The sequence below is a fragment of the Budorcas taxicolor genome, chromosome 9 (assembly GCF_023091745.1).
Source record: "Budorcas taxicolor isolate Tak-1 chromosome 9, Takin1.1, whole genome shotgun sequence".
In the NCBI taxonomy this organism is placed as follows: Eukaryota; Metazoa; Chordata; class Mammalia; order Artiodactyla; family Bovidae; genus Budorcas; species Budorcas taxicolor.
The window spans coordinates 11,432,352-11,447,770 of NC_068918.1; the positions used below are offsets into that span (position 1 = coordinate 11,432,352).

A 15,419-nucleotide genomic window follows, 5' to 3' on the forward strand; every position below is an offset into this window, starting at 1 on the left:
AAATTCTCCAGGTCTCTAAGCTAATCAGGTCATTTTCGCTGCACCTGGGCAAAAATGCACCTGAATTTCTATGAAGTGGATTTGCAGGTAAAATACGTTTTAGCTCTTTTCCTCTCGTTTAAACCCAGAAAAACAAAATTAATAAAACAAAATCAATACATACTTATTAAGCACACAGGGAGGGTTTGAATAAACAGAGGAGGCTAACAGGACTGTTTCCCGCAGTGTTCTGAAACCCCAAACTAATAACCAAATACCAATCCATAACCCTTTCCATCTCTTAGAGGATAACAGAGGTAAAGAATGGGAGAGGATAAGAAAGGGTTCCATTTCCAAAGAAAACAGAAATCTTAAGGTGATAAAGCCATTAGAACCCCACGGCGCAGATGACAATGGAAAAAGCAGGAACCCAGGCCTAGTGGGGAATTGGCGGACAGGCGTGCGGAACCGCTGACCTCGCAGCGGACCCTAGCAGGACTCCACCTCTGGGAACTATCTCATTGGAGCTCACCTGTCAGCTTGCACCCGCCCCAACCCCCTTACCGCATGCGCACCACAGGCCAAAGCGACTGGGTCGTCTCGCAGCACGACCCGCCCCCCGAATTCCTGGTTCTCATTGGTCCGAGTGGCAGGTCCGCCCCTTCGGCCCAGCCAATGGAAAAGCCGCCTCGGCGCTCCGCCCTCCCGGCCGGCAGCTGGCGGCCCGGCAGCCTGCGAATCCGGGTGGGGAGCCGGGATGGCGGCTGTGGCGGCGTCCGCGGGCTGGCTGCTGCGTCTCCGCGCGGCCGGGGCCGACGGACCGTGGCGTCGGCTGTGTGGCGCGGGGCTGCCGCGGGGCTTCCTGCAGTCCGCCTCGGCCTACGGGGCTGCGGCCCAGAGGCGGCAGGTGGCTCACTTCACTTTCCAGCCTGACCCGGAGCCCGTGGAGTACGGTGAGCGAGGGGCTGCCCTGTCCGCTCCGCTGCAGCCCAGTCTCGCGGGCCCGTGGGAGGTCACTGAGGGTGCCGCCCTGCCCGTCCTCGGCGGGGGCCGGCAGGCTGACCTCCTGGCATCCCAGCAGAGTCCCTGCCCTGCTCTCGAGAGTCCGCTGCCTGTGTGTCTGTGATTTCCTCCTTAGCTCCAGGATCGTGCTTTCGAGAGGCAGCCCCGTCTCACTGGAGACGCGTGAGAGGGCGCGCGGGGTGTGCCAGGGCCGCGGAGTGGGGGGCGTGCTTGGGAACGCCTCCTTGCCTCCGCTCTCTCATCCTTGATTTTCCAAGTCCGCCCCCACCCCTCCACCCCAGAGTTGGCCCAGCTTGCCCACGGGGGGCGGGGTGGGGGGCACAAACTCCAGGCAGAGAGGTATGTTTAAAGAAAAAAGCAGTCCCCGCTCCCTTTTTTGTTTTCGTTTGCTCTAGTAGAGAGAACAGAGGGACTAAAGTAACGGAATTGGTTTTCCCAAGGTCACAGAACAGCTTCTTCCTAGAGATGCGAAACAGCCATCTTCCTTTCTGTCTGAGCCTAGCACTGAGCTTGTGCTGGGCAAGGCTGCCACTTAGCCAAGGAAGGGTAAGCGGTGTGGGTGGGTAATGAGCGGAGGAAGCCATCGAGTGCTTCCAACTGCGGCAAAGAATCAGGCACCTCTCACACCCCGCCGAAAGGCAGTTGCATGACTGTTGCAGCTGAGTTTTCTGTAACCTCCGAAAGATCCAGTGCCTATCATCGCAACGTTGGGAACAATAGGAAAACAGTTAATTTTCCTTGGCTGGTTAATCCCTTCTCACATACTGGAGCCGACTTTTGGGGAAGTGTGTCAGTATTTACTTGTGAGTAATAAAAATGAATATTTATTGAGCGCTAACCACAGGCAGGCCCTGGACTGAGAAATTTACATTCATTCTCTTATTTGATGCTTAGGACAATCTTAAGAGGTAGGTAATCTCCCCCCGCCCCCCGCCCCGCCCCTCAGTTTTTCAGTTGGGTAGCTGAGATCTTGAGATAGTTTGTCCTGGATTACACAGAAAAGTTAGTGGTATCGTGTCTCAAGAGTGGGAGACCACTGAAGCAGCTTAGCATGCACACAGCTTTAATTTAATTGTTTAGATTCCAGAGCTTCCATTCTAAACAATGTGCTAAACTGCATGTGGAAACTATTTACTAAGAGGTGTTCTGGTTTTGTGAAATAGTAGACACCATAAAGGTGAACACAATTTTTTCTCACCAACAAAATGAACCTTGAATTCTGTCTTCAAAGAAACTAGCCCAATACTTGAGAAATAGCGCATAGGTATTCTTAACCTCCTTCCATAATTATGAAATTCCTAAAGCTTGAGTAAATGATAATAAAATGCTTGTTCTTATTATAAAAATAACGAAAGAATATTATAGATAACTTGAATAATAGAAAAAACAAAAAAGATAATCTCAACACCCACTACTGTAAATATTGCTAATATTTCTGGATGTATCCTTTTAGGGATTTCATTCCAGTTTAGTGGAGTTAAAGAATTCCACTGATAAAATGGGGCTTTCCAGATGGCTCAGTGGTAAAGAATCCGCCTGCCAGTGCAGGAGACATGGGTTGGATCCCTGGGTTGGGAAGATCCCCTGTAAGAGGAAATGGCAACCCACTCCAGTATACTTGCCGGGATAATCCCATGGACACAGGAGCCTAGTGGGCTACAGTCCATAGAGTCATAAAGAGTTGAATACAACTGAGTGACTGAGCACACACATGCTAAGATGAGTGGAATAAAAATTTCCCATAATTGTAGTTTTAATATAAATACAATCTGCATTATTTAATCAGAAGGATTTCCCCATATTGTTATATAGTTTTTTATAGCTTTCTTTAGAAGAAGACATGTTTTCGGAATTCCCTGGCAGTCCAGTGGTTAGGACCCCATGCTTTCATAGTGGAGGTCCTGGGTCCAATCCCTGGTTGAGGGACTAAGATCCTGTAAGCTGTGTGATATAACCACCCCTTCCCCCCGCCAAAAAAATCCAAACCAAACAAAAAAAGCCTGTTCTGTTGAACAGAAACACTATATAGGTCAGTGGTTCATATCTTGGCTCTAAAATCAAATTGGCCTAGGTTCCATCTTTATCCTTACCTATAACTTTAATAAACTTATCACTTAACCCTCTATAAGCCTCAGTTTATGAGGACTTAATATCTATTTTGGAAGGTTTTTATGAGGACCAAATAAGGATAATGTATGTAATGTACTTAACACAGTCTGACTGCTAACAAGCAATCACTCAGAAAATAAATGGAAACTTATACCCTTATACTTTTGTTGTTACAGTTTTTCAGTGTTATAAATAATGCAGATGGAAACATTTCTTGTATCTTTTATGTATCTGAGATTATTTCTTTAGGATAAAGAATAAATCCAGGGGTGAGATTTCCTACTTGAAGATATGAACACTTCATTGGATTTTTAATGCATAGTTCAAGTTACCAGTTGATACTCGTATTTGCAGTATGAGTGTGAGTACTGGATATCATGCTAAAATCACAGGTGTGCTGTGATCCTGTGATTTGTGGTAGGAAACACATATCTGGTGTTTGTTCTGTTCCTGGAACAGAACCCTTGAAAATTCCCATGATGATAGCAATAAAAATGTCTTTAGTTGTATTACTGTTTGGTAAGCCCTGAAGTTACCTAAGGGGCTTCCCAGGTGTGCTAGTGGTAAAGAACCCACCTGCCAATGCAAGAGATATGGGTTTGATCCCTGGGTCAAGAAGATCCCCTGGAAGAGGAATGACAACCCACTCCAGTGCTCTTGCCTGGAGAATCCCATGGACAGAGAAGCCTGGTGGGCTTCTGTCCATGGTGTTGCAAAGTGTTGGACATGACTGAAGCGACTTAGCATACAGCACATAAAGTTACCTAAGGATGGGGATTATCACCAGATGTGCTTAGCGAGTTGGAACTTTCAGTCCCACCCGGCTCACCTCTGGAAAGGGTAGGGGGACCTCCAGGTCAGTGGATTGCCAATGGCCAGTGATTTAATCAGCCATGCCTATCTATTGAAGCCCCCTTGAAACCCCAAAGGACAGGTTCTGAGAGCTTCCAAAGGAGTGATGCTCTCAGAGAGCGTCTCACATCTTTCCACACACCTTGCTGTTTGCAGCTCTTCCATCTGGCTGTTCCTGAGTTATATGTATTTTATAATAAACTGGTTATCTAGTAAGTAAAATGTCTCTGAGTTCTGTGAGATGCTCTAGCAAATTAATTGAACCCAAGGAGGAGTTGTGGGAGCCTCTGATCTTATGTCGACGGGTCAGAAGCACAGGTGACAACCTGCACTTGGGGTTGGCACCTGAATTGGGGGAGGGACGGTCTTATAGGACCAAGCCCTTAACCTGTAGGATCTGACATTATGGGAGGTCGTATCAGAATTGAGTTGATACCTGGTTGGAGACTTGCTCGGTTATATGTTAAAAGACCCACACTTTGGAATTGGTGTCAGAATTGTATGTGCTCATGCACACGCGCGTGCACACACACACACACACTCACTATGGGGTATTTTGTGCTAACTGCACTTTGTTTTAGTTTGCATTTATTTCATTTCTGTTGAATATGTTCCCATATATTTGTTTGCTAGATTTCTTTGCACTTGTGTGAATTGAACGTTCCTTGTCTTTGTGTACTTTAAAAGTTTGTACATGGTGTACTTTTTTCTGTCAATACTAATGCTACCTGCCATTTTTGAGCAGCTGCCCTATTCCAGGTGGTGTTGTAGACATCAGTCTATAATCCTCCCAGTAGCCCTGTTGAGTTAAAGAGCATTCTGCTTATTTTACAGATGAGAAAATTGAGGCTTAGAGATGTTGGTGTCTCGCCCAAGTCTGATAAGTAGCAGGACAAGAATTTGAACCCAGATGCGTCTAACTTCAAAGCCTCCTATACAAATGTACTAATGTTTTGTGTGGTAAAGATACTAATGAATATATTTATTCTCTCTCTGCCTTAATATATTGTTATCTCTCTGACTTTCATTTGTGCTGCAAATAATTTTTATTCTTTTGATTATTTTGACACATGAAAGGGCCTCCCTAAATAGAATAGTGGTCAGAGTGGACTCTGAGGAGGTGACATTTAAACTGTACTGTAAAGAAAAGTAAAGGAATCATTTCTGCAAGGACCAGAGGGCAAGTTTGTTTTCCAGGAAGAAACAAGGGCAAGCAAGGGTGAAGTCCCTGGGGTGGGGTGAGTTTGTGCTGTAGGACCTGAGAAAGCCACTGTGGTTGGGATGTTCTGAGTAGGGGATGGTAGGCAGCTCTCAAAGGTCAAGCATAGAAGGAAGAGTCCTTGTATTGTGGAGATGAGGGTGTTCTTTCCAGTACAGTAAGTCCCCAAAGTACCAATGAGTTCTGTTCCGAGAGCATGTGCAAAGTTCAGTTTGTTGGTAAGTCCAACAAAGTTAGCCTAGGTACCCAACTAACTCAAACTACTGAACAGTACTGTACTGTAATAGGTTTATAATATGTTCACATCTTTGAAAGTTCACAACTTGAAGGTTCACATATAGGGGACTTACTGTATTAGAATTTTTAGTATCGGGAATAATATAAGTAATGAGATTAGAAAGCATAAAGTTTATACAAGGAACAAGAATTAGTTTGTTTGGAGGAAAATGGGAAGGGGTAGGAAATAAGTTTGGAAAAGTAAATGGAGGTGCCAGGCAGCAGTAATTGCAGGGATTATCTTATTGAGTGGGGGAGGGAAGGTTAACCAGTGCAGAGTAGATGGTCCGTAAATATTGGACATTGATAGCAGTTATCTCACTGAATTCTCACAGTCGTCCTACATATTAGATAGCATTACCCATGTTTTGTAGCAAAGGAAGCTGAATGCCCGTAAAGGAGCCTTCCCAGAATCACACACGGAGTGGCTAGCATGCCGTGGGCTCAGGTGCTTTAGCTCTGTGGATTGTCTCTGTCTCCCTTCCATGCTGCGAAGGGAACAGTTGCTCAGAACAACCGAGTACTGCTCATCCGACTGGCCCTGCAGCATCGCCTTCCCTCACTCCCCTTTGCCCGGAATTGTCTTTGATGTGTGATGTTGGTAGAATTTTTTTCCCTGCTCCGTTCTTCTGTTTTTAAGTGGTTGATGAACAATTTGCTGTGTATTTTTTAATTTTTAAGAAATGGCCTCATAGGTTTATTTGCTCAGCCATTCACTCAGCAGATATTTACTGAGCACCTGTTACATGTTAGATACTGTTGTAAGGTCTGAGCATGTTGCTGTGATCAAAGGCCCTTAAGAATCCCTGCCCTCTTGGAGTTTATGTTCTATTATGTCCCTTACATCCTGCCAGCATGCCACTTTATTTTTGCAGCAATGATAATGACCTGGCTTATTTTTTATTTAAAATTAAAATATTTTTTATTCCTTCCCAGTACGGTTTATTACAGGATATTGAACATAGCTCCCTGTGCTATACAGTCTATTTTATGTATAGTAGTTTGATCTGCTAATCTCAAACTCCTCATTTATTGCCTCCTCCATCTTTGGTAACCATAAGTTTTGTTTTCTACGTCTGTGAGTCTGTTTCTGTTTTGTAAATAAGTTCATTTGTAGCACATTTTAGACTCCACATATAATTGATAACATAATATTTGTCTTTTTTTTTCTGACTTAATTGGGCTTTCCTGGTGGCTCAGATGGTAAAAGATTCTTCCCGCAGTGAGGGAGAACCAGGTTCGATCCCTGGGTCAGGAAGGTCCCCTGTAGAAAGAAGTGGCAACCCACTCCAGTATTCTTGCCTGGAAAATCCCATGGACAGAGGAGCCTGGTGGGCTACAATTCATGGGGTTACAAAGAGTCGGACACGACTGAGCTGTGAACACTGACTTAATTCACTTAGTATTATAATCTCTAGGTTGATCCATGTTTCTGAAAATGGCATTACTTCACCCCTTTTTTATGGATGAGTACTATTCCATTGTGTCTATGTACTGTATCTTCTTTATCCATTTGTCTGTTGAGGGACATTTAAATTGCTTCCATGTCTTGGCTTTTGTAAATAGTGCTGCAGTGAACACTGGATTACAAGTATCTTTTTGAACTAGAGTTTTCTCTGGATATATGCCAAGGAATGGGATTGTAGGATTATATGGTAGCTCTAATTTTAGTTTTTTAAGGGACTTGATACTGTTTTCCAGTGTGGAAAACATCCCCACCATCAGTGTTGGGGCGGGGGGTTCCTTTTCTCCACACCCTCTCCAGCATTTATTTGTAGATGTTTTAATGATGGCCATTCTGACCAGTGTGAGGTAATATCTCATTGTAATTTTGATGTGCATTTCTCTAATAATTAGCAAAACTGATCATCTTTTCTTTTGCCTGTTGGCCAGATGATGGCCTGTTTTTTCATGATGTTCTACTTAGGACAGTTTTGAGGAAGCAGCTCTGAGTGAGTGAGTGAAAATCAGTCGTATCTGACTCTGCGACCCCATGGACTATACAGTCCATGGAATTCTCCAGGCCAGAATACTGGAGTGGGTAGCCTTTCCCTTCTCCAGGGGCTCTTCCCAACCCAGGAATCGAACCCAGGTCTCCCGCATTGTAGGCAGATTCTTTACCAGCTGAGCCACAAGGGAAGCAGCTCTGATCTAACCATGAAACACTGTTTTACCAGAGGATACCCTTTAGCTTTCATCTTTGGCTTGGAAAATTGCACTGCTGTGTATATTTAAGTTTGTTTCGTTATAACTTTTTATCTTAGGAAAGAAGAGTCATCAGTCCAGCTTTGAAATTTTGCAGCCAGTTAATGATACTGGTAATTGTGTGATTTGGCAACTGGATTTAATAATTTTGTAGTGGTGTTCAGAAACATTTTTCTTTTTTTTTTTAAAGTCTTTCCAGTGGCACAGCTCTGATTAGATATGCTCAGTGTATGTTTATCTTCTCAGGAGGGAAGATTAGGCATACTTTATCAATAGTTTTTGCTGTCACCTCCAGGAAAATAAATAATTCTAAGGAAAAAAAGCAAGAGAGTTCCAGAAAAACATCTATTTCTGCTTTATTGACTATGCCAAAGCCTTTGACTGTGTGGATCACAATAAACTGTGGAAAATTCTGAGACAGATGGGAGTACCAGACCACCTGACCTGCCTCTTGAGAAATCTGTATGCAGGTCAGGAAGCAACAGTTAGAACTGGACATGGAACAACAGACTGGTTCCAAATAGAAAAAGGAGTACGTCAAGGCTGTATATTGTCACCCTGCTTATTTAACTTACACGCAGAGTACATCATGAGAAATGCTGGACTGGAAGAAACACAAGCTGGAATCAAGATTGCCAAGAGAAATATCAATAGCCTCAGATATGCAGATGACACTACCCTTATGGCAGAAAGTGAAGAAAAACTGAAGAGCCTCTTGATGAAAGTGAAAGAGGAGAGTGAAAAAGTTGGCTTAAAGCTCAACATTCAGAAAACGAAGATCATGGCATCCGGTCCCATCACTTCATGGGAAATAGATGGGGAAACAGTGGAAACAGTGTCAGACTTAATTTTTTTGGGCTCCAAAATCACTGCAGATGGTGACTGCAGCCATGAAATTAAAAGACGCTTACTCCTTGGAAGAAAAGTTTTGACCAACCTAGACAGCATATTGAAAAGCAGAGACATTACTTTGCCAACAAAGGTCTATCTAGTCAAGGCTATGGTTTTTCTAGTGGTCATGTATGGATGTGAGAGTTTGACTGTGAAGAAGGCTGAGCACCGAAGAATTGATGCTTTTGAAGTGTGGTGTTGGAGAAGACTCTTGAGAGTCCCAAGGAGATCCAACCAGTCCATTCTGAAGGAGATCAACCCTGGCTGTTCACTGGAAGGACTGATGCTAAAGCTGAAACTCCAGTACTTTGGCCACCTGATGCGAAGAGTTGACTCATTGGAAAAGACTCTGATGCTGGGAGGGACTCGGGGCAGGAGGAGAAGGGGACGACAGAGGATGAGATGGCTGGATGGCATCACCGATTCGATGGACGTGAGTCTGAGTGAACTCCGGGAGATGGTGATGGACAGGGAGGCCTGGCGTGCTGCAATTCATGGGGTCGCAAAGAGTCGGACATGACTGAGCAACTGAACTGAACTGAGGAAAATAAATATTTAAATGATATTACCTCTGCATAACTTGTGATTTCTTCCTGATTCATCCATAAATCATACTGCATATTTAAAAAGAATCAAAAGTAAATATTGCTCTATTAAAAATTGTCGTTTAAAGCTTTTAAAACCATCTAGTAGAAGAGTAGTTAATCTAAAACCCCAAAATTCTAATTCTGATTCAGAAAAATAAGTATTCAGGAGTGAAAGAGTATGTGTTCATATGGAAATATAACCTTTAAATACCCTTACCTGTAAATTGTTTTCATATAAGATGAGCAAATTCTTTGTGGTTATGAAGCAATACTGTCCAGATTCACTCTGTATGATTTCTATTATTTGAGTCTTTACTTTATTCTTGTACTGGAAACTTGCCAAGCTGCAGTTCAATGAGATATCTTACGGGCATTCAGTATTAATTCAAATGATCAGCAGACTTGAGATAAATACTAGCATAGATGTTTAGGCATTTTCATTCTCCCTAGGGTCTTAGCTGTGAAAATCCTCATAGATTTTCATAGATGAGAATCTTACTTTAGGAAATGTTTGAAAGAGGAGAAGGAGTGGGAATGTCATGGTGGTTGAGAAAACAGTTTACCCTAAGCCATCATCATTTGATACCCGGCACCAGTCAACTCTTCCAAGAATTTTTCTAGAATGGAGAAAAGGATTTAAGCAAAGTACCTATTAAATAATATAGACTTAGCCTGAAGAAAAATAATTTGTGAGGTAATTATGGACATGGAGTGTGATGGTGATATGACAACAATTTCTTGAATAAATTCCTATTCTCCACACCAGAAATATGAGTAGAAACAGGCTTTATTATGGGCTCAGAAGGCAGCAGGGCAGATCTGATTGAGTATCTGTTGTTCAGTTGCTAAGTCATGTCCGACTCTTCGTGACCCCATGGACTGCAGCACACCAGGCTGCCCTGTCCTTCACTGCCTCTTGGAGGCTGCTCAAACTTGTGTGCATTGAGTCGGTAATGGTGCAGACCGTCATTCAGCAGTGTGGAAGGGATCAGAGAGGTGTGTGAGCCCAGAGCTGGACAGAGAATCAGAAGGCTGGGTGTCAGTGGAAGATGGCAGATTGGTGGTGTCCTGAGTCAGAGCCTGCTGTGGAGCCAGGCTGTTCTGGGGATAGGTCTCCAGGAAAAGGACAGGTGATGAGGGTCTCATGGCTGCAGGTTGAAGGCAACAGCAGTTGCTGTTGTGATCCAACCTGGAAATTAGACCTTGGCTTTGAGGACACACAGGCAGCTGACGTTCACAGAATTTAGGTGGACCAGTGGTTGGGGAATAAGCAGCAGGCATTGGAGGGATTTGATAACTGCATAGCTATAGATTAAGGTGCATGGATCAGGCACTGACATGAAGACAGTGGCGGTTTAGTCGCTAAGTCATGTCCAACTCTTGCGACCCCATGGACTGTAGCCTGCCAGGCTCCTTCCTCTTTCCATGGGGATTCTTCAGGCAAGAATACTGGAGTGGGTTGTCATTTCCTTCTCCAGGGGATCTTCCTGACCCAGGAATCAAACCCAGGTCTCCTTCATTGCAGGCAGATTCTTTATCAACTGAGCTATGAAGACAGAGCTTGAGCATCAGAGAAGACATGGACAGAAAGGAACCTTTTTTTGCTCTGAGTTGTGTTTTCACAGATGATCTGACCCTAAATTTCTAGGAAGACCGTGGGCACTGGGCAGCACTGAGGCTTAAATCAAAGCCCTAAAATCATGATTATTTTTGAATTCTGACATTTGGAACTTTATCAAATAAAGCTTCATACCATTCAGAATAATGGCCAAGGTCAAGATGAAGGACACAGACACAGTCCAGAGTCTAACAAAAATTAGCTAATATTTATTCAGTGCTCACTAGTCACGCACTCTTCACTGTTCTGTGCATTTATTGTTCCATTTGATCATCTTAACAGCCCATTTAGGGAGATAGAGATTGGCTGACAGAGATTCTACTTGAGCAGTAAGATAATAGGAAGGACCAAGCTGTTGTGTTAAGGCATGGGATTGTAGAGTTCTCCAAACAGTTCTGGGCGCTGAAGTTCTTTCAGCCTTTCTCATTGTTTATGGTCCATGGCTATTTGCTCTTATGGGCACATTTAACACATGCCATTGGTCATGTGTGTTTGTTATGACCTATGTTCCTAGACCCCTCCCACTCTGCTTGCTTCTCTTTACTGACTTTCTATAGCTTTTATTTATGTGGCCATGTATTTGTTCAACATCATTGTATTCTTTCTTCCTTTTTTTTTTTAATAGTTGTTTTTAAATTGTTTAATATGTTTCAGTTTTGGCTCCTCAACGAGCATTTTAAAGTTGTATTGCTTTTATATCTTCCACAGAGACCTTACCATGGTAAATAATCCAGTAAATTTGTGTAATATATTCCATGCTTTCCTTTCTACCTTGGCTTTAATCAAAGTTTAATTGACTGTTAAAAAACTGATTATTTTTTATGTATGTTATAATACATGGTTTTTCTTTTTTTTTTTTTTTTTAATTTTCACAGGGCAAACTCAGAAAATGAATCTCTTCCAGGCAGTAACAAGTGCCTTAGATAACTCATTGGCCAAAGATCCTACGGCAGGTAAACTTCCTTGGTGCTTGTGGTTATTGTTGTTTAGTTGCTCAGTCATGTCCAACTGTTTTGCAGCCCTATGGACTGTAGCCCCCCAGGCTCCCCTGTCCATGGGATTTCCCAGTCCAGAATACTGGTGTGGGTTGCCATTTCTTTCTCCAGGGGATCTTTCTGGCCCAGGGATCGAACCCTCGTCTTCGGCATTGGCAGGCAGATTTGTTACTGCTGCACCACCAGGGAAGCCCTGCTTGACTATGTTGGTTGTGTTAATTCAGAACTGAAGATCTGCCAGAAATATTTGTCTGGAGCTCAATGGATAGCATTATATCTACCTGAAATTTTTACAAGACCTGAACAAATGCTTAAGGCTAAATAATAAAATTATGATATTAAACACATTTTTATCCTCATTATGAATTATTTCTCATGCATATCTGACACTGACATTATTAAATTAATTTTTTTCCCTGGTATGTGTGGTCCTGATAATACATTAACATAATACCTTTTAAAATATGTGCTACTGTTCTCTAGCATATAGAAAAAATGGAAGATAGCACTTTGTTCAGTTATCTATTTATTGATATAAAATGAAAGTTTAGTTCTGTGCTTTCCTTTGGGATACATTATCATTCAACTTGTAAGATTTTTTTGGAAAATAACTTTAATATTGATAATTAACTTTATAAGTACCTTATCTTATTAAATTATTGATATAAAAAGAGTTGTACCGCTGGGTGTTTTCTAAATTAGATTGACTTGACTTTATATGTATATTTAGTATACCTTGGGTTTCCCCCTTGAGAATCTCCGGTTTTAAGGTCAAGTGGAAAGCAGATTAGTTTTTAGGAAAAGTGAGAGCTGGACTTGCTTTGTTTTTAAAGAGAATGACTGATATAGTCACGTAGAGAAGGGTGAGTTATTTTCTTGAGGTCTTTGAAGCTGGTGAGGTGCATTAATGGGACTAGAATTCAGCTTTGTGAACATCCCTTATTCAGTTGAATTTGCCTTGCCTACGTAGCACCTCTGAGTTCTCACCAGAACTATTCTTTGCCTTGCTCTTTACATTCCATTATACTTGCAGTCTCTGTCACTTTCCTACTTGTGACTATTCTCTCAGCTTGAAATGCTGTTCCTTCAGCTTCTTCAAATTGCTGATTCTCATTGTATATTGTCTATTGAAAAAAAAAAAAGAAAATCAGGGGACTTCGCTGGTGGTCCAGTGGCTCAGACTTCGCCTTTTGATGCAGGGGGTGTGGGTTAGATCCCCAATTGGAGAGCCAAGATCCCACATGCCTTGCAACCAAAGAACCAAAAACATAAGAACAGAGGCAATATTGTAACAAACTCAATTAAAGACTTTAAAAATGATCCACAGGATTCTTTAAAAAAGGGAGGGGGAATCACGAACCACTCCCCCCGCCCAAGCCAACAGAAACAGCCCTCAAAAGCCACTGCCCAAGGGACACAGAAGCCTAGAGTGTGAGTCACAGTTCTGCCTCTTGCTTTCTGGCTCGTTAAGTTACTCGACTACTTTTCTGGCCTTGCTTCCTTCATGGGTGAAACACGATGAGGTTCCAGATTAGTGTTTCTTTCTCAGCGGAGGATCCTCCCCATGCACTTCTCACTGTCTGAAGACCCTGTCGGCTCTTGCTCCTGTGCGGTCAGCGGCCCACCCGCTGCACGGAGACCAGGCGTGTTGCTCTGTGTCTGCAATGCACAGACAGAAGGATTATCCGGGCCAAAGTGTCACTGACATCGAAATTGGGAAACCTTGATTTAGATCTCGGGATCCATTTCTGTTTTCTAATTTCATATGTAGGCATTTACATTACTTATTGTTAGCCTCATTTAGGAATGATTAGATACAACATGTTCTTTATTGTTTTTCAGTAATATTTGGTGAAGATGTTGCCTTTGGTGGAGTCTTTAGATGTACTGTTGGCTTGCGAGACAAGTATGGTAAGTTAGCATCTTTCTATATGCACAGTATTCCTGTAGAGTGCACACATCTTGGCAGTACAAAGTATGCCTGTTAAAATGCTTGCCATGCCCTTATTGCATCATCAGATTCCTTTTGTTTCCACAGCCACCCCCAGACTCCTTTGGCCTAGGTTTCACTGAATGTGTTCTAACTGTGGCTTCCCTGTGGTCTAGTTCCTAGTCTAAGTATTATAGATTCTAAAGTATTCTTCATCAGATGTATTGTTTGCCGTGTCATTCATGCGTCTGGGAATCTTCAGCCTCTTATTGCTCCCCTGCCTTTGCCAGTTTCAGTCCCATTCAAAGTTCTGCCCTATTGGTCACTGCTAATAGATTTCATCTTTTATTATCTGCATTAGGATGCTCCAGAGAAATCGAACCATTAGGATATACCTATATGTGGGTAGATGCGTGTGTGTACAAAAAATACACCTGTATACGTGTGTGTTTTTATATCTACATGTGGTGCAGTGTGCTCAGTCGCTTCAGTCATGTCCAACTCTGTGACCCCATGGACCTTAGCCCGCCAGGCTCCTCTGTCCATTGGATTTTACGAGCAAGAATATTGGAGTGGCTTTCCATGCCTTCCTCCAGGGGGCCTCCAGGACTCAGAGATCAAACCAGCATCTCCTGTATCTTCTGCAGTGCAGGTGGATTTTTTTTTTTTTTTGCCTCTGAGCCTCTGGGGACACCCCGTCAATATCTATGTTTATACATGTACATGCTTCCAAGATGGTGCTAGTGGTAAAGAACCCGCCTGCCAATGCAGGAGACATGAGAGACACGGGTTCGATCCCTGGGTTGGGAAGATGCCCTGGAGGAGGAAATGGCAACCCATTCCAGTGTTTTTGCCTGGAGAATCCCATGGACAGAAGAGTTGCGGGTTACAGTCCATAGAGTTGCAGAGAGTCAGACAGGGCTGAGGCGGCTTAGCACAATACATAAATCTATATTGAGAGAGCAAGAATCAGAGGTTTATAATTTAAGGAATTGGCTCACACCATTGTGGGGCTCACAACTCAGTAATCTGTAGGGCAAGCCAGCCGACTAGAAAACCAGGCAGTCTTCAGGACAAATTTCTTCTGGTTTGGGAAACCTTGCTGCTGCTAAGTCGCTTCAGTCGTGTCTGACTGTGTGTGACCCCGTAGACAGCAGCCCACCAGTTTCCGCTGTCCCTAGGATTCTCTAGGCAAGAACGCTGGAGTGGGTTGCCATTTCCTTCTTCAATGCATGAAAGTGAAAAGTGAAAATGAAGTCGCTCAGTCGTGTCTGACTCTTCGAGACCCCATGGACTGCAGCCCATTATGTACCTCCATCCGTGGGATTTTCCAGGCAAGAGTACTGGAGTGGGGTGCCATTGCCTTCTCTTTTCCTTTAAGGCCTTCAAGTGATTGGATGAAGCCCATCCACATTAAGAAGGATAATCTGCTTTACTTAGATGTTAATCACGTCTAAAAATACCTCCCCAGAGTATCTAGACTGGTATCTGACAGCCTGGCCGCATCACCTAGCCAACTGGACACCTGTCAGTAAGCATCACAGCATCCTTTCACGTTTCATCCCCGCCAGTCAGTGTCTTCTGCCTGGCACGTGAGCCATTTCTGCCCATTGCTATCACTTGCTTCATTCAGCTCAGACTTAAAGCCGTCAGAGGAGGCATACTGGCCCATTCCAACATCCTCACAGCAGATTTGCTCTGTAAGGAATGTGTTCCGGTGCCTTGCTGTTGCACT

At 43.3% G+C, this 15,419-nt stretch overlaps 1 protein-coding gene across 1 annotated transcript in view; it reads left to right on the forward strand.

The window, feature by feature from the left end:
* The first annotated feature begins 735 nt into the window (after positions 1-735).
* Positions 736-15,419, forward strand: part of BCKDHB (branched chain keto acid dehydrogenase E1 subunit beta) — a 268,268-nt gene continuing 253,584 nt past the window's right edge. The window contains exons 1-3 of the mRNA XM_052645765.1: positions 736-932; positions 11,635-11,712; positions 13,597-13,665. Coding sequence (XP_052501725.1) covers positions 737-932; positions 11,635-11,712; positions 13,597-13,665 — 343 coding nt within the window. The 5' untranslated portion in view covers position 736. The remainder of the gene's footprint in view (positions 933-11,634; positions 11,713-13,596; positions 13,666-15,419) is intronic.